At 47.9% G+C, this 20,277-nt stretch overlaps 1 protein-coding gene across 8 annotated transcripts in view; it reads right to left on the bottom strand.

The window, feature by feature from the left end:
- Nucleotides 1-20,277, bottom strand: part of LOC116953433 (dystrophin-like) — a 373,535-nt gene that overhangs the window by 248,737 nt on the left and 104,521 nt on the right. For all 8 annotated transcript variants that reach the window (XM_032973644.2, XM_076074969.1, XM_076074971.1 and 5 more), the window contains 8 exons: nt 18,039-18,775; nt 15,759-15,896; nt 12,343-12,504; nt 11,573-11,701; nt 10,090-10,269; nt 5,675-5,830; nt 3,696-3,869; nt 1,416-1,589 (listed from right to left, as the gene is read on the bottom strand). In XM_032973644.2, coding sequence (XP_032829535.2) covers nt 1,416-1,589; nt 3,696-3,869; nt 5,675-5,830; nt 10,090-10,269; nt 11,573-11,701; nt 12,343-12,504; nt 15,759-15,896; nt 18,039-18,775 — 1,850 coding nt within the window. The remainder of the gene's footprint in view (nt 1-1,415; nt 1,590-3,695; nt 3,870-5,674; nt 5,831-10,089; nt 10,270-11,572; nt 11,702-12,342; nt 12,505-15,758; nt 15,897-18,038; nt 18,776-20,277) is intronic.

Raw genomic sequence — 20,277 nt, 5'->3', positions numbered from 1 at the left:
TTCAGATAATCGTCACCGATGTTGGCCGTGAGCAGGAATCGAACCCGGGTCGCCAGGTTTGTAGCGCAGCGCGCTAACCGCCACACAACTGCTCCCCACACATACGGAAACACACACACACACAGAGACACACAAGCACATAGAGAGAGACACACACAGTGACACAGAGAGAGAGAGAGACACATACACCCAGAGAGATACACAGAGAGAAAGACACAGAGAGAGACACACAGAGAGACACACACAGAGACAATCACAGAGACACACACAGAGAGACAACCACAGACACACAAGCACATAGAGAGAGACACACATACACCCAGAGAGATACACAGAGAGAAAAACACACAGAGAGACAACCAAAGAGAGACAACCACAGAGAGACAACCACATAGAGAGAGAGAGAGACACACAGAGAGACACACACAGAGAGACACCTACAGACAGAGAGACACAAACGGAGAGACACCTACACACAGAGAGACACAAACGGAGAGACACACAGAGAGACAACCACAGAGACACACGCACATAGAGAGAGACACACACAGATACACAGAGAGAGAGACAGAGAGAGAGAGAGAGAGGGACATACACCCAAAGAGATACACAGAGGGAAAGACACAGAGAGAGAGAGAGACACACAGAGAGAGACAGAGAGAGACACACACATAGGGAGACAGCTAACATAGGCAGGCAGGATGATGTTCAGTAAAATCAGGTCAGAAAGTTGCATTCACATGGGTGCCCTTGAACACGAAACCAAATGTATATGTTTAATCTATCTCGAAAATTTGACCACATTTGTGCCATCGGCGTGGTGTGAAGACACGGAGGCAAACTAATCGGATCCCTCGCACACAGCGGTGCGAACCTCCAGAATTTTATTCATCCTGCACTTCAAGTCTGCTGCCAACGCAGTCGGCGTTGTATTGATGAGAGCTCGTATTCACAAGCAGCATTGCGGGGGTATTCAGAATCAGAATCTTTATTTATACTGCAGCAGGAATCCGATGAGCTATGAAAGCTCTTTTCCACTGATGTCCAGTAGGGGCGGGTCAGAAAGTTGAGCATGAAACTAATTCTATATATCTCATCTTTCTCCACAATTTTACCACAATTGTGCCATCGACGTCGAGTCAAGACACCGAGGCAACTAATCGGATCCCTCGCACAGCAGTGCAAACCTCTGTGACAGAGAGATGCCCACGGAAGGGTGCATCGCTGTACTGCCTGGATTCAAACCCGGGGGCCTTCATCGGTGCTGGCTCAGCCCTCTGGACCACCGGGTCAGCCAGGGGAACGTCTTCTTCTCAAACAGTGAAATACAACTTTTTTAAGGAGGGGACTTGTTTCCCAGAGCCTGGAGAAGTAGGAGGCGTCACCGGATTCAAGTCCCCCGCGCCACCCCTCACCGTGAGTTCCCGCAGGCGAGTGGTGAGGGCCGCCCATCTCTCCGTCACGAGCCCCACGCGTGCCTCGACGTCGTTGGTGGCATCCCTGGCCACGAGGAGGCCGCTCAGCGCCAGCCACGCCTGCACTACGCCCTCCATGGCTGCCCGCCGTTGGTCCACTTCCGCGCGGAGGCCCTGGGAGTGTGTGACAAGAGCAGCGGGGGAACAAATACGTGATTTATTAGCGAGTCGAGGGAAGTGTGGAAATAAAAACAGTCGAGGGTTGAAAAAAAATATAAAGTAAAAACAGCAACAGCTTTTCATGATGGTATTTCTCTCCCCCTGAGAAAGCATTGCAGTGAAACTGAATCCTTAACCTTTCATGATTGAACCCGTAACATGATTGTGGCAGACACTCATTCAATATTAATAGAGCTCATATCAAATTCTGAAATATCATTATGGTAAAAAAAAAAAATCTATATTTTCTGATAAGTCAACAAAATGATACGAGGTTAAATAAGGCATCTGTCTTGCTTGGTGTTTTCATACATGGAAGACTTTATCCAATATATTTTCCCATCACGTACACAACTGAGTTTTATATTATTAGTTTTCTTCTTTTATTCCCGATTGGACGATTATCTTTCACCATTATTTGTTTACTTTTCTGGGAAGCTTTCTTCTGGACAATCGCACTCAACTTCGCACATGCAAGAAATCGAGGTGGAAGGATGGATTATTTTAGCCGTCTTGTGTTTGTTTGAGAAAAAAATATGGTGAAAAAAAATGTAAGCTGTGGAAGTGCAGAGCATGAATTGTTACCAAACCTGTATTACACGTAAGGGGTTGCCATACATGTCCAATTGATAAGCGATGTTGTTGAACTATCATTTGTGGCCAGGTCGCTTTTGAAAAAAAACAAGTTAATTCCTCAGTGGGCTCTTTGCCTGGAAGGATGGCGATGGTTTAGTTGTATTTGTTTGTGTTTACCTTTCTTGTACATTGGACTACTATCGTGTTTTTGTGCTGCTTGTTGGTTTTACCCTTTCTGGCAATACTTTGATACTGGCAAAAAGGGTCCCACTTTGTAGCTGCTCACCCCGAGCTATGAATGCTCTGATAGTGGCATTGTCCTGGTCGCCTTTAGGCGTTCTCTGTAAGGCACTGGTGCTGAGACTAGGCCCAAAAGAAGGCTGTCTCTGGTGTAGGCCAGTTTCAAAGACAATGCAAATATTACCAGAGCATGTTTGTTTACATGTTCACCACACGTATACACGTGGTTAATTCGAACTTGATTCCTTGCAAAAGGTTTCTATTTGGTGTTTGAACATCTTAACACCTCCTGTTTTATTGCCATTAAGGGTCAAACCCTATTCTTATCTTTTCGTACTGTTTGTTGTTGTAACATTCTTAACTGCCCCTACTGGACATCTGTGAAAAAAGAGCTTTATAGCTCATCGGATTCCTCTAGCAGTATAAATAAATATTCTGATTATCATACTTTTTGGTTCTGTCGGTAAAGTCACATAGGGAGAAAAATAAAATAAAACAAAAAATAAGATATCACGACGTTTCGATTGCAACACAAGCGGGCGTCTCATGTACTCTCACTTAAAAGCCCTCCACTTGTCAGTGAACCAAGGTGCCCTGATGACAAAACAGCCACATTTGCTCCAAAACAAAGAGCGCATATTTCTTAGCACCCCAATAAGGGCCATTGCCGAAAATGTCTCCTGTTATAGATTTTTCGTTTTAAGGCCGGGCCGTTTAAAGGCGGATGTGTCATTTTTAAAAATAGTAATATTAGTGTGTGCTTGTGCACCAAGGCCAATGCAGCATCACCTAATAATTTGTGAGGTTTACTCATAAGCACAGTGGTCACCCAGAACAGAACCATCCGATTAGCACGGTTTGGCTACGTACGGTGCGGAAGGCGTTCAACACACACACACACACATACAAATGACTCAATGTCCAATTCACATGTATAATATCAGGAGGCAAGAAGGCGATGCACCGCCCGGCTACTCCTGACGCATATCTTCTGGACCAACACACATGTTACTCTTCATCAACATCAGCCACATGAAGAAGACATCATAAGCGCTGACTAAGCGACTAGCGCATTCATTACCGGTAACGTCTATTGTCACTCGCCGCCATCGCTTCACCCTTTCCCATTCCCATGACGTATGTCCACGTCATCGGTTTGTCTTCCGATTCGGAGTCAGTCACCACGTGGGGTCACCCCGTGGGGTCACTCCACGGGGGCTCCGTCACCCCGTGGGGCTCGGTCACCTCGTAGGCACCGCTCTGCCTCCCGTCCTGTGCACGGGGGGCGTCCTTCACAGCGCAGAGGCCCGCCAGCTCCTGGTGAGCAGCCGACAGCCAGTCGGTCAGGGACCCCAGCTCCTTGCGCAGTCTCCGAGCCAGCTTCAGAGCCTTCTCTAGCCTCTGCTTGTTCTCCGTCACCTGCATGGAGGGGCGCGGGGATCGCGCGCACTCACGTTCATTCGCCGCATTGCTCGGGGCGCAAGCCTAAAACTAAAAACGGACTTCACGCGGTGTTCCCGTCCCACATCACACGTCGGTGCTGTGGTTTCTGCTCGTCATTGCGACCGATGTTGTCAAAAGGCCACCGGATATAGATTCGACAATCTCCCTCTTCCATCAACGACCAGGGTCCATCACGCACCGCAGTGAGACTATGGTCACTCAGGTCTTTGTAATCGTACTACGATCAGTTGAAAATGTATCTGTGAGAGACAACTTAAGATAAAGTAAATTGTTAAGCAACACCGGTTTATGTCTGTGCGATATTCACAATTTCTCATGAGACAGTTTGTTTTTTTTGCTCCGATTCCTATTTGCTTGATTTCTGTACTCAATTTGATTTGCTTCGGCAATTTTGGTGACCCAGGTCCGCGCGGGTTGGTGAGACATTTGCTGGTCTTTTGAGCTCTCACCCGCTTAAACAAATAAACTCGAAAACCTGAAACTTAAATCTCAAACCATGAACCACGTTGGAACGCCATGCGCCAAGGCCCAATTGTTTCAGATCCCGCGAGCATTCCAAATCCTGGCCATCAGCGTCCTCAACCTCAACCTGAACGTACACACATTACTGATCGTCTACGCTTTTTTTTATCCCCATGTCCAATTGTGGCTTGCGATCACACTGCAAGAGAGCTCACGTGCCGAGCATCCCTTTCACACCGAACAGCATTTTGTTAGGAAGCTACTGGAACTATGCACTGATGTATTCAGAACTGCTTGATGTGTTTTCGTTTGTTGTCCTTCCCCCCCCCCCACCTCCGATTAGCACGATTGGCTACGTATGGTGCGAAAGAAGCTCAACATGCACGTGGCAGTCACACCACTTCATCATCATGATCATCAGTTGTCGTCTTCGATCCGAAGGTTGGTAATGATATATTTTTTTCAAGCTTCCCATATTTCCTGCTCTTCCCATGAATCGCTTCAATACTCTTGGGCGTTGGCTATTCTCTCGTGTCACACATTCACAGCCTTCTTTGTCTTCATCTTAGCTTTGCTCCACTCATCTTCCTTCCATCTATGGCATTCAGATAAATATTCCCCACGTGAACCTCCGTGCACATTGTCCTTCAAATGCAATTATTATACGTGCAATGGTTATAAATATTTATTTTATTGGCATTTGCTTCCAAAAAACTTGAGGATTAAATCTTTCCCTTCTAGCTCTGTTTTGGCATTATCATGGGAGACCGTCACAAAATACAGAATGCTAATGTAACTGTCATGCCTCAGTATCATTTCCTTAGTTTTCACATCTCTAGAATGTAGACACCCACAAACATAAGACAGAAGGTTCAATACTTTCTCACTCGGCATGGATGGCAAGTGCTGAACTGGCACACGTCACGATGCAGACTCTACGACAAGTCTGACGTTTACAACACACGCATTAAATCGTGCATGCGAGCACCAATGATTTTCTGTTTATTGACATTCCGTGCAAATTATGAGCGTGTTGCATTTTAACAAAAGGAGCGAATGCGACAACAGGCGGCAAAACAAACAAGACAACACCAGTGAGGCTGTAAAAATGAGACAAAGAATCTGTTCTTGAATCAGTTTTTGTTTCTTCGAGTCACTTGTGGAGGGGTTGAGAGTGAGAATCTTTACACGCCTCGCGTAATCCCTTGCACAGCAAGTTGCCATGGAACTACCCAGCATGCCTTGCGAATCCCGCCACCCACCGCCCCCCCCCCATCTCTCTGCGTGAGATCACAAACCTCGGCTCCCAGGTCGTTGTAGAGCAGCTTGAGAGACGTCAGCCTCTGGTCGAGGTCACGGGGGTTCTCCGTTTGCTGCTTCTGAACGATCTGCCGGCCTAGCTTGATCACGGCCTCCACCTCAGGCTTCGCCTCGCTGAGTCGCCGGTACAGCAGCTGGACGAAGGCAGAGAAACAAACACAAAGTGTACGAGATTTAATTTCCCGAGTTAATTAGCCGATTTGATTTTGCACATACTTCAATGCCGTAAAAATTATAACCCATCACAGCAGAAAATTTTGAACTGGGCCCGAAAAAATTAAAAGTTTCAACAGCACACAACAAAATGCACATTGGCGTGTCCAAAAATGTCCCCGATTGTGCATAACGCTCAAGGCTGAGGGATCGTTTAATAGACACATTGAACACCATCATGTGTTGTTGAAACTTTAGGCACATGATACATTAATTTTGATGTTTTTCACTGTTTTTTTGGGGAAGTAGTAATGTAGTGGTTTAGGAGCACTCATGTTCAAAACTTGGGGACGTGATTTAGAACTATGGCCGCGGCTAACATCAGTAACACGTTGTGTATAAATCTGTCTCGGGACTCTCCTAGGTCGCCTCAGCCTTCAATGAATACCTGGTGAACAGAGTAAACATCACCCACTGGCGAGACAGCGTGGTGCTGACCACATCACTCCCTTGTACCCTGCCTTGCCTTCATTGGGTGCTCACCAACAGCACTTGTGCCAATAGCTTATGAAGCTAAATGGGGAATCTTTGTCTTTATATGCATGGTGGTGTGTTCACCGCTCTCATGAACCCAGAGACCAGCGTTAGATTTCCAGCTGTGACGAATGTCAGTGGGAGCTGGTGTCTGAACCGGTCCTGGGCCTCCCCTTAGTTGACTCAGCCTTAAAAGCGAGTACTTGTTGCATTGTGCAAACGGCACTGGGTATATAAAGGTATCACCTAAAGGTGCGTGGAACAAGGACCCATATCTTAAAGAGAGGGTGGTCGTTGCCTTTAAAATCTGGCAGTTCGCCAGCATTGATTCAAACTCTGCCGATGAGACACTGTGTCGAAGACGGTCCAGAATTTGCTGGTATTGAATCAACGCTGCTGAAATTATTTACTCCCTGTGGGTGGCAGGAACCGAATGGGGGGGGGGGGGCGGGTAACTACTGTTTTTTTTTTACGTGGAGCTTATATGAAGGAGCCGCATTCCCTCCTTATCTATTATGCATATATAAAAGGCGACCAGGCATGGAGCTACCACACAATATCACCCTCCGATGAGTGCGGTTGGCTACGCGTGGTGCGAAAGAAGTTTTAAACGTACATACACGCATCGCTGCGCGCACCGTGCTGCCCTTAACAGGCGTTCGCTTAAGGCCCCCCCCCCCCAACAGTCTATAAGACTCGAGAGAAGAATTTTGCTTTTATATTTTACACATTCGATTTTCAAGCCCAAAGATTTACTCGCACGACTCGGAATTAGCGAGCTGTGACATGAAATCGCAAGGATTTTCTTTAGTTTTTTGTTTAAAGCCCAGCTCCGTGGATAATGGCGACAAATACATCATCACAAAAGCAACTACATGCCTCCGTGTGGATGGATGTTAGGGAGGTCATCCCTATCTCCGCGGGGACTAGGAGGCACTCTTCATAAAGCAAAAAGCCTTATAACATTTCCACGTGTGGGCGCCTGGGGAAAATCACCTACCCCAAAGTGATATATGCGTGAACAAAAACATCGCAATACCGCCCTCAGGAATTAATGGGCTGTTGCGTCGCCGTGGAACAAAGACGGTCACTGTATCGCACGCTTTCAGGTGCGCTTCTGCGGCTGTCTGGAAGGCTCTTCCGTCCAATATTAGGAAGCCACTAGAGCCATGCACTTTAAAAATGTAGATTAAAAACTAATTTAGAACTACTTTGTGTTCGGTTTGTCGTCTTTCCTCCACACCTCCGATATTACAACAGTTGGTTACGTACGGTGGATAATAAATTCAACATACATACACCACGACAGCCTTGCTCTATAACAACGGCATGAATACCGAACGCGCCAATAATTTGGTGACATGAAGGGCAAGTCGATTGAAGGTCCTTCCGCCAAGCAGGTGACGCGAGGGAGCCATTGCAGGGACTGCACCTTTACGTTTCACGTTCAATTGCAGCGAGCAATTTACATTTTAGTAAAAAGGGAAAACTTAAACAAGCCAATCTCACCCTCCGTGCACGTTTCCAGATCGAGATCAACTTAACATTTAAAGGATAGCGTAGTGGCAAGGGCTTCCTGCTGGTACGGGCATTGATCGGCTCCAGCTTAAGCTTAACGTGGGCTACGTTTTACGCAGCTGATATAACAATTCCGTTTGCGGGCCAATATTTTAATTGAAAAATACGACGAGGACAGAACGTGCAAAGCGTGCAAAAACGCTGGCATCAATCCGATGCCGGAGTTCCGCGTTTCTCTCTTCAAGCTTGAACGTGGACCCCTTAGTAATTCTCAGTTTTAATTTAATCATTTGCTGGCTTAGCGCTGCATGCAAAGAGTATCGTACACACATAAAAACATAACCACGTGCACCTTTGCGCGTCTTGCCACATACGACGACATGAACTAATGGCACGAGGCAAAGGACACTTCCTTAGTAATCAGGATGTTTTTTATTTAGACTGCAGGCGGAGTCCGATGAACTTATAAAGCTCTACTTCACCGATTGTCGAGTAAGGGGCGTGTCGGCAATTTACAACATTATTCAAACATTGGGATGGGGTGGCGGTGCAGTGGTGTGAGCCTTGCACTGTGAACCCAGCGGCCCGAGTTCGAATCAAGTTTTGGCAGATTTCGTACGCACGCACGCACGCACGTATTATGTATGTTGTTAAGCAACGGTGCTCATCGCAAATTCATCTGTCGGGGAATAACAGGGTAATATCGCCCCCTTAATGTCCACTTTGTGGCCGGTGCTGTGTTCAACTTATGCCCTATAGGGGAAGCTGCACCTGCGGGGGGGGGGGGGGGGGGGTTCCCTGTCACAGGGCACCCTGAGATGTATCATATGGGAGGCACGGTATCAATATTAAGTGGTGATGATGGTTAGAAGATGAAGATGATCATTCCTGACCACAGCTATCATCCTTGATATCCAAAGGGATCCTGGCACCCATTCACTCACCCGCACAGACCAGAGTATGGGGTCACGCAACCAGCATGACCCTACACAGCATGGGGGAGGCCTTCATGCAGCAGTCGATTGATAAAAGGGGCGTGACCTTCATTTAAATGGAAACAGAATCATAATAAATGCAAAAGAAAAAGTGTCAACTGCACACCGCACGTCGGCTCGCACCTATCCTGCGGTGGAGGGGGGCGGTGGATGGAACGGAGTTGCCTGCAAATGTGTGAAACGAAATTTCTAAAATACGAAAATTTTTAACACGGGACGAGGGCAGAGAAGGGAATTTCCCGCGCAGTTGCACGGAACTCACGCCTCCACTCATCACACTGGCTTCATTTCATCCCCGGAGCCCTTCCACATCCAGCACACCACGTCCAGTCGTAGTAGTATTATTACTACTACGTCATTGATAATAGTAGCTAACAATAATAGTCGTCTGGTATACGCGCTCTACCTATACGTGCAAGGATAACATGGGGGCGCTGCGCTTGGTTTCGCCCGAATTAAGCAATTATCTGGGAACCGTGTTAACTTTGGCAACTTTGACAAATTTGGGACCGTGACGGCAGGGTCGCACAACAACAAGAACAACAACCGCCATTCGCTAAGTGGCGGTGACGTCACCAGGGTGCTTGTGACGCACACACACGCATGGTCCACTATTCAAATAACGTCACGGGACTTTTAACAGTCATCTCGAAGCGTAAGGCGTGCGCAGGTTCATAGTTCATCTTGCCGCCCTAAACCTCGCTCGCTACGGCCGTGAGGCCTACGGTAAGCTACGTACGGCGCGAAGATAAGTTTAATGTACTTACATCGCTGTGTGCAGCATACCAGCAGCCCTAATAAGAGTACGATCAAGGCACTTCCCCCACGCCCCCCAACAGTCGATAAGACTCACAGGAGATTTTTACTTTTATCTTTCACGAATTCGATTTTCAAGCCTGAAAGATTTACTCGCATGACTTGGAATAAAGCCGTGGCCTCGAATCGCAATGGCGACAAATACAACACCACAAAAGCAACTACATGCCTCCCAATCTCCGCGGGAACTAGGAGGCACTCTTCATAAAAGCCGAATGCCTCACATTTCCACGTGCGGGCACCTGTGGAAAATCACCACCCGCAAGCAATATATATAAATGCGTGCACAAAATCATCGCCGCAACCCGCCATGGGAATCAATCGTATTTCGGCTCCCACTCCAACATTCGGGGTGGGAGGAATCCCACCGAGCTCACCAGACACTGCTCCAGCTGCTTGATGATGGCATCGGGCTCGGCGCTCGACGCCCAGCGCTGGCTCTTCATGTCGTCGGCGACCGACTCCAGCCCCGAGCTGCACGAGGACACCCTCGCCTCGAATGCCGCCGCCGGACATCCGAACCGCAGCAGCTTCGTGCGTGCCTCCTCCAGCATCGTCTGCGAAGCAGCAGTGGCAGCAGCGAGACCGAAGGCACAAACACGCACGGGGGGGGGGGGGGGGGGTCAGAACATTCTAGGAATATTTTTTCTACTTCTTCCAGAGGTTCTATGCCGAGGTTCAAGTATCCCCCCCCCTCACCCATCCGCTTCAATCGTGCAATGTTTTTAATTAGATTTCTATGTTTAGACTGTTGCCTTTCCCCCCACCCCTCCGATTATCACGGTTGGCTACGTGCGGTGCGGAAGAAGCACAACATACAAAAGGATCACCTTTATTCAAAGATCCTTCCTCCTAAAAGCTCTCTGAAAAAGAAGCTAATAAGCTCAGTGGGCTTTACCTGGTAAAATAACAAAAACATAGTTTAGCTTAATTTATAGACATGTGAAGTGAATTCCTTGCTTTATATATAGACTGGGCACTCGTATATCGTATTTTAGTATTGTTGTGACGTTTTGACCCACCCCTACTGGACAGCTGTGGAAAAGCGCTTCACATAAGCTCATCGAATTTCTCCAGTATAAATAAATGATATATCATAGGCGACGTTTCAGACAACAGCCCTTTCTTGCAGTAAGTCCTCTCCTCTTACATTCTGCTTAATGAGGATCTTTTTCCATCTCTGAATTGTTCCATTTATCCATTCGTCCTATTATCAATCGTTTCTTGGCCTTATCCTCAGAATCTTTACTTCTAAAGCTTCCTTCACTAAGCCCTCCCAATTAAAAAAATGCTCAACCGATATATTTTGCCTCTGAGGATAAAATAAATATTTCTCAACAATAATTACAGATCAATTTGCGTTTGACCATCAAAATTACATACTTTTTATCTATTGTCAGAAGAACTGTCCAGGTAAACCCTTGACTGGTAAAGACCGAAGTTTGACTGACTAAATAAAATTATACCGAGAAAAAACTAATCTAGAAAACCCACGAGCCAAGGCATTATATGGCATCGCCTTTTGGCTTTTATGATTATATTCTCATGAGCATAATTCACAAAAGCCACAGAAAAACTTTGAAGTACACAAAAACGCACTCTACTCTCACCAAAAACACTTTGGTCATCGCCGCCACCACCGCCAGCAACCCGTTAAATTAAACAACCTTAGCTGCGCTAAAAAAATCCCACCGCTCCTCCCTTGCCCCCCGGCGCCACGCGCGGGGAGAAGGACAGCACAACGGCACGACCGCAATCTTCATCTCCCACGTGCCTGCCCCCGCCGCCTACGCTGCTGCTGCTGCTGCAGCAGTAGCGACGGAGCGAGAGATTAAATCGCTCGGCGGTATTCCAACTCACCCGGGTGAGCTCGACGCGAGACCTGGCCCGGGCCGCGCCGGCTCCGTCGCCCACGAGCCCGGCATCGGCGTACGACCGCTCGGCCGCCCCCAGAGCCTCCACCGCCTCCGCCAGCTGCTGCCTGATTGACTGGAGCCGCACACACGCCGCCCTTTAATCCCCGCGTCGATACGGCCCACCACGAGCGCCACGGCTCATTCCGGCTTGGTGGCGATGGCGTGTCGGTGGTGGGTGTTTTGTGTGGTGCGCGTTTTACAACGCGGCCGCCGAGGTGAATACCGTGGGGTGGATTAATTACAGAAAGTGTGCGGCTGCTGTCTGCTTCGCAGCAAGGCGTGAAAGATCCCGTGACGTTAAATAAAACAAGCTGGGCCACGCGTCCAGCGTCACGGTTCAAACATTTGCCAAACTTGAAAATGTATTTTCAACTTATCCAACGAGGTAAGGAGCCCTGAAGTGAACCCCACCCCCCGTTCCTGCTGAATCACTGCAGACTATACCTCGCCTGTGCAACACACGGTACCTTCCATTGGGGAGCCACCAGAGCATGAGTAAGCCACCGGAGTGATGCACTTTTAAAATCTAGATTGAAAAACTAATTTCTTTAGGATTGAGTTTTGTGTTTAGTTTGTTGCCCCCCCCCCCCCCCCCCGGCCAGCGCTTCCGATTAGCATGGTTGGCTAAGTACGGTGCAAAAGAAGTTCAACATACATAGAGGGGCTTGCTCGATCTATATAACAAAAGTGCCCCCACCACGCTCCCCATCTCACCTGTGCCTCCAGGGGGAGCGCGAGGGCATCCGCTCCGTCGGCCAGGAGGGCCCCTAGACGGTGACTCAGCGCGGCCGCCCTCTCCTGCACGAGGCGGAGGGCACGCTCCCGCTCCTGGCCCTCTGCGACGCGACGCTCCAGGTCCTGCCGCCTCTGTGTCGCCTGTGCGGGCGCCACGGTGGCGAGATGTTATCTCCCTCGCCTGGTATATTTGAGGTTTTTGGCTTTGATCCCAAACCCTGATACCTGTTGTGTATTTGGAGTTTGCATGTTCTCTCTCTCTCTCTCCCCGTGGTCGTGTGGATTTTTCTCCAGGTCCTCTGGTTCCCCCCCCCCCCCACACATTTAGAATCAACATGCGTTTCGAGAATTTGACTACAATACATTTCCATGCGATAAAGCCACTTCGTTAAGCTATCATTTGTGATAGCCAGGTCGCTTTTCAAAAAGAGCTATATATCTCAATGGGGCTTACCTTGTAAAATAAAAAAATAGATTAATAGCTTATAGTTAATGAGGATCGTCTCTGCACCTTCATCTTAGTCGCCATTAGCTCCCCGATGTGTTTTTTCGGCACGAAGTCCAATGTTTCACACAATATAGAGGGAGATAACTCAATCGAATAAGTGAGCTGCGTGATTCAGTTCCTGAAGGTCCCAGCGTGTGCCATTAAACGTCGGACATTGGGGCCAAGGGTCACGCGTTACAACCCGAAAAACACAATATCGGAGAGAGCTTTACAGCGATACGTCACAAAAACTACGTTGTTGTCATGAGTTGTTCGTATGCACATGCACAGTCCGCTTGTCAATCCACTGCAGGATGAGTTTCCCCATTCTGTCCAGGTTTTTGGGGGTTGTTTGACCGATCTTTTCTACGCTGATCAGTGCAGGTTGGGGAAGGGAGTATGCACATTGGAGCGTAGCACAGGACAACAATGTATTTTGCTGCATTGTCCTCTGTCGACAATGTAGTCCTGTAGGCAGCCTCCGACACCCTGTTGTATTTATGGTGGTCTCCCATCCAAGCACTATTCAGGCTCAAATCTGCTTAGCTCCGAGATCTTTCAAAGATCGAGTGGTGGGCGGGGTGGAGTGGTCCAAGCGCTGTGAACGTGATGGCCAGAGTTCAATTGCCAGTCCCGGCTACCATCAGCGGTAAGTGGGATCTGAAACAATTTAGGACCTCTCCTTCCTTCATTCGGCAGCGGACTGACAAAGTGCGGTGTGCATCAAACATGTGAAATAGGTCTCAATATGCCAAGAAATAAATTATAGAGGACTCCCCAACCATAATAAATCACATTAACAATTGGAACACGAGCCATCTATCCATCCATTTTGGAATAGTCAATGTGATATATATGATAAAGTCATTCGAAACAAATTAAATCCAGTGAAATGAAGACCATGGAGAAAAAAATGTCCGTTCGTGTATGTACGTATGTGGGAGCGGTAGTGTAGCAGTTAGCAGACTGTGTTACGAACCCGGCAACCATTTTAATTTCTGCTCACGGCCAACATCTGCAATGATTATTATCGGAACTGGCCGTGGGCATCCTCTAGGTCGACTTGGGTGCCCTTTTCTTGTCAACGTGCCCTGCCTAAGCCCACTTCGTTATTTTGGTTATGAACATTCAATGGCATGTGTGTAACGTGTACAATTGACGATGACAGTCATAACAGCCAGTGGGGAAAGTATAGGAAGCAACTTTAAAAACAGGAACTTAATTTTTTTAAAGAACGTTGCAATCTGGGGCTCAAGATCAATAACGAGCGAAGCAAAATCAACGTGTAACATGTTTGCTAAGTGATTGAAGATATCTGTCTCAGAAATCCAACACATCCTTGCATGAACATCTAGGGCAGTTATTTGAAGGCGGTCTGGAAAACCCAAATATAATTAAACCACGAAAGAGAATGAGAAGCGGGTTGGACAACTTTTTGAAAACACAAGGGAATGAAAAGCAACGTATCAATGTGTCTACAGAAGAAACGTTTACAATCATTGCATATTCTCCCCCCCCCCCCCCCCCCGCTGCGACGTACAGATCAGACTTGTCGACAGTCACTAATAAGTATGAGATAAAGGCTGAAAAGTGGCCAATACAGCATGGAGCAGTCAAGTGCTGGCTTTGAATTACACCGAGAGACAGTGTGTGGCTTTTCTTCAAAGGGGGGTAAATAATAACGCAAAATTGAGGAACTCGGGACATGGCCATGATTATTAAACAACGGCAAACGTTTGTGAGAAACGCAATGGAGGCTCATAATAGTTTTTCTGGGTTAGATCGTGTAAATATGTTAATGTGTCGTTAAACCCTCTACCACTCGGCACAGCCAATTAGTAAGGTTTGGCACGTTAACAGAACACGCCAATTCGTTATGAGCGCAGCGCATCGGGTGTGTTTGAGAGCAAAGACACAACGTTTACAATCTGAGTACGACCTCCATCGCAGCAGCAATGGAGGTTTCTTTTCTAATTTCTTATTCTTACAACCACTCAATCACACCGGCAGGCGCAGCACACTTTGCAATAACGTTCTCAAAAGACGATCGCGGTGGCGACCCAATAACACCAAGCAGCCGGCCAAAGAAATGCGCATCGACCCGCAAAGGCCAGCACACGGCCATATCGCGTACGTATGTGTACGTGTATGCGTTTGTATACGTGTGTGTGTGTGTTTCGTGGGGGAGCGGTAGTGCAGCGGTTAGCGCGCTGCGATGCGAACCCGGCGACCTGAGATTTCGATTCCCGCTCATGGCCAACACCGGTGATGATTATCTGAACCGATCCTGGGCCTCCCCTAGGTCGCCTCAGCCTGAAATGAGTACCTGGTGCGATGTGTAAACATCGCCACCAGGGAGACGAGGTCGGCCGGGCGTGTTGCTGGCCACCCACCCTGTCCAGTGCCGTGCCGGCCTTCATAGGTGCTACTTGCTAACAGCACTTGCCCCAAATGTCTGTTAAGGCTCTATGGGGGATCTTTGTCTCTGTATTTGGGTGAAATAGTCGCAGATTGGTCGGGGCACTTGCACTATAAATCAGACAACCCGAGTTCAATTCCTGGTCACGACTATCAACAGTGGGCGGTGGTATCTGAACCAGTACGGTAATTGTCCTCTACCACATTCGCAAAATGGCACTGACCAGTGTGGTGAAGTATGGCCAAATTAAGCCCATCACTGACAAAGCGTGGGGGGGAGGGGCTTCATCAAGCTGTTGATTGACAAAGGGGCTGCGCGTGGATTGTCCGGATTACAAGTCACACATTGTCCCCTTGTGTTTAAGGTCACACGTTTTGGGGAGCATCTTTCTAATTGACAGAAAATACTGTAAACATATCTATATATATACATTTGTACTTAAATGTATAGCTTGTACTTGAATGAATGTGCCGGGATGTATTACAACACCTTATCGTAAAGCGTCTCCCATTGAGCAATAACGGCAGAGAACTTCTCTCCGTTGCTCGAGTCCAGAGTTCCGTTGCTCGTGAGGTCATGAACCCACGCTCCGTTCTCATCGGGCCGATGCATCGCCGTCTCAAGAGCCTTCAAAATAAATAAAAAACGATAAAATGTTTTATCAGTAAATAGATAAAGGCAGGACAGATGGCCAGTGGACAGAGTTGGGGGAGGGATGAGCAAAAGAGAAAGATAGGTAAGGGAATGCAACTCATGCTAGGTGATTTAGACACAGCGCTGTAGCCATGGCGACGCCAAAATGTCAAGAAATGCCACTCGATGCGATAAGACGGACGTCAAATTTGCGGAGCAGGAGATGAACGCTCGGCAAATAATGCTCGCTACTCCTGCGCCTCGCTCAGGAGGGCAGCACGTTTAATGTTAGCGTGATTGACAGCAGAAGCATCTTCGGCGAGTCCCGGCAGAAGGGCCGTAAGCAAGGCACCGACTTAAGGGCAATGCAGCCCTCGCTCTGGTGGGGCATTCCTCTCGGATGCTCCCCACACCCCCACTCCCCCCCACCCCCCACCGACTCTCAATTGGGATCGCAAATTTAGGCCCAAAAACGTTTTTGTCGGCAATTTCTAACAAAGGAAATTTAAGAAAACCATGCAGTCACGTTGTATTCTACTTTATTTGTATGCCCCTGTAGAGACCCGGCAGCCTGTTGAACATGTGACGATGGTGCGTAATGTTGTCAAATGAGTATTGTGGCCCAAACGGCCATTCCCACCCAGACACCTGAGCTGGACAAACGGACGCTGATAGAAAAACACAATGGCAATTTGACTGCGCAACAAAATTACGACAAATTCATAAGATATTGTGAATCCCCCTCAACGTTGCTTTGGAGAGAATATACCAGACATCATTTTCTGAGCAGACCCCTCGTGAATATTAGGTGGATCGATTTTTTTCGTGAATTGTTTACTGTATTAAAAAGGTAAAGCTAATCGTCCTGCAATGTATTACTCGAATACACAGCTGGTGGAATGGTCTCAACCAAAGGGGAGCTCTGGGGAGATCCTCCAGAGGGCATTTTAACCCGTACTGTTTCCACAATGGCCAGATGTCTCATAAGGGGTCGGAGTACACACACTTTACCCCACCACCACACAACCATTCAATTAACTTAACCATGGTGTACTTGTTCATACAGCTGGGTGGAGTGAGCCGGGGGTGGGGGGGGGGGAATTTAAGAAAGGTGGCCATCGTTTCAATTGCCACGCCCGGAGATTTGACCTGGTGACCTCTGGATTGCACTGTGCCAAACATTAGACCACTGCACCGTCAGCTGCACTACGAACCCGGCGACCTGAGTTCGATTCCCACTCACGTCCAACACCCGTGACAATTATCTGAACCGGTCCTGGGCCTCCCCTAGGTCGACTCAGCCGCAAATGAGTACCTGGTGCGGTGTGTAGTACACATCGCCACTCAGGAGACAAAGGTGGCCGGGCGTGATGCTGGCCACCCACCCCCGCGTGTGCCGTTCCAGCATCATAGGTGCTTGCTAACAGCACTTGTCCCCTACAGTCTGTTAAGGATATATGGGGGATCTTTCTCTTTGGGTGAAATAGTAGATTTAAAAAAAACTGTCCAGTTTCGACTGCCACGACAGGAGATTGACCCGGTGACCTCTGGATTGCACTGTGCCAAACATTAGACCACTACATCAGTTTAATGCAGGGCAGTTACAAAATGCACTTATGTACACAGGCAACATATCTTACAACACTAGCCATATGCAGACGTATCCACAGGTGGCTACATCTGCATATGGATCGGTGAGTGTGGAAATAGACTAAGATTAACCATGCGTAAACCAGAAATGCTGAAACCACCAACTTCGTTTCTTCTGAATGGACAGATTTGTGAAGAGTTCAGTTCACAAATTACCTAATTGGGTAAAGTAATATATCAACATCACCCCGACTGTGAAACGACTGCAGACTATAATTGACTGCGAAAAATAGCACCTTCATGATAGCCTTGCAGCGTATGAATCACGTGAAAAGCAAATCTGCTAATGATGATAAGTGTGGGAATGGATTACGTTTGCCTGTGTTATACACCATGTATATGCAATGAAATACCAACTCTGATAAGCACGGTTGGCTACGTATGGTGTGAAAGAAGCTAAATGTATCTACGTACTACTGCACTGCTACCGAATAGATGATACGTGCATTTGTGAATATCCGAGTGTGAGAATCGATGCGTACGTACATCGAGCTCCTCTGACAACTCCTCTGCATCGCCGTGGGCGACGTCCGTGCGAGCGAGCACCTCCTCAAGCCGTTGGAGACGAGCCTCCTTGGCCTGCAACAGCGACTCCAGGCCCTGTGGCCTTGCTTCCTCTTTTTGCAGCAGGAACTTTTCTGGCCCTTGCATTTCTCCAGTCTGCACCTGGGACTCCATGTCCTGCAGCCTTGACTTCTTGGCCTGGTGTATAAACCCCAGGCCTTGCATCTCCTCAGCAGCCTGTATCAAGGACTCGAGACTTTTGGGCCTTGCTTCATCTGTCTGCAGCTGGGACTCCAGACCTTGCATGCCTTCATTCTGCAACAGGGACCCTACGTCTTGCGGCCTTGCCTCATTGGCGTGCAATATAGATCCCAGACCTAGCATTTTCTCAGTCTGCACCAGGGACTCCATGTCCTGTAGCCTTGCCTCCATAGCCTGTACCAGGGAATCGAGGCCTTCCATCTCCTCAGCAGCCTGCAGGAAGGACTCAAATCCCCGTGGCCTTTCTTCCTTGGCCTTGTGCAACAACGCCAGGTTATGGGGCCTTGACTCCTTTGCTTGCAGCAGGGACTCAGGGTCTTGAATCCCTTCATTGTGCAGCATGGACTCCATTTCTTGCCGTCTTGCCTCCATGGCCTGTACCAGAGACTCTGGGCCCTGGGGCTGTCGTGGGGTCTTGCTGTCGCCCTCGTCCTCAGTGTCCTCCAAGACTGCATCCTCTGTCATAGGAAATGTAAATGACCCGCTCGATCACTCGTTTTTATTTGACAAGTTGAGCAGCCAACATAGCAGCGTGGCGGATAAACAACAGGAATGTTCACTGCTGGCAGAAAGCCCAACATTAATATTCGGTTTCCTGTAAATATCAATTAATGCGCAACAGGTTGCTGCGTGGTGCGTACACACTTTCTACCATCATGGTGAAGTATGGTCAAATAACCCTCGTGACCCACGTGGCTTAGGGGGAGGTGCTAATTGAGCAGCAGATTGACAACAAGGCAGTATACATCCACGTAGATAGTTTATTGGCACAGTAAGGCCTTTATCTGGGCTCATTGCGGTTCTAATTTGTATGATAAAGCTTCATTATGAAAGGCAACAAATGCACCACGCCTACACACTCCCCGCGTGTGGCGACAGCAAACTCCGCGGCATGTATAATGTGAAGCGGAGGAACGCGCAACGCCACCTTTCAAGTTAAATTTTTTTTTAACAAAAAATGGGACACGGTGGAGCCCCGCGGCTGCGTCCGATATAAATACGCCACCGCTCACAGACGTCGTTCGGATCACAGCGACATCCCGATGCGCACACGGGGTTAGTACAACGCCTCGGGGTGTTTTGTGGAGCACGCCGACAGACAACAACAAAAACACTCCGTGCCCGCACATGTACCAGCGCAAACACCGCTTAATACACGCTTAAACTTTCACTTCCGCTGTGGAGGGCTACGGGGGAGCGGGTTTGCGATCGGGGTTTAATTTCTCACCCAATATGTTTTAGGTCGCTGGTTTGACTGGAATTACAAATCACAATATTTATTGATGCTGGAGGAGCAATCCGATGAGCTGTAAAGCTCTCTTTCACTGATGTCCAGGCGGGTAAAACTGTTACAACAAACAGTACAAAAACATGATAGTACTGTAGTGCAAAGTACCATAACGGTAGACAAACCATCCAAAACACATACAAATAAACCATCCCCCCCCCCCATCCTGCCAGGCTAAGTCCACTTAGGTATTACATTATTTTTTCAGAATTAGGTGGCAGGCGACTAGTAGTAGCCACAGCTATATAGCTGGATGTATACTGGAGGTGGAGTGCCAGATGTGGAATGATTATCTGGGTCTCTGACCCACACAGATCTAGCTGTAATGAAGCCCTGAGCCTGGTTTTGATAGAAGTAACAACATCAAGGAAAATAAATGCATCCTACTGGATAGCACTCTGCAATAAGCATGCACGCTCTGATGCCATGAAAACAGAAGTATTAACAGAAGTTTTAAAAACATAAGAAGCTGGATGCAATTACCAGCGAAACGTCGTACTCAAATTCTAAATGTTGATTTTCTCTCAAACACACTGTTGGGCTAAAGTAGTAACGAATTGGCATGTTTTGTTTCGGTGACAAACCTTACTACTTGGCTGTGTCAGGTGGTGATGTGGTTAACGACACATTTATGTTATGTTAGTGCGATCTAACAAACAAACAAAAAACGCT

This window comes from Petromyzon marinus, chromosome 51 (genome assembly GCF_048934315.1).
Source record: "Petromyzon marinus isolate PM22_M1 ecotype Great Lakes invasive population chromosome 51, UKy_Petmar_22M1.pri1.0, whole genome shotgun sequence".
In the NCBI taxonomy this organism is placed as follows: Eukaryota; Metazoa; Chordata; class Hyperoartia; order Petromyzontiformes; family Petromyzontidae; genus Petromyzon; species Petromyzon marinus.
This window is presented reverse-complemented; position numbering and strand designations above follow the sequence as displayed.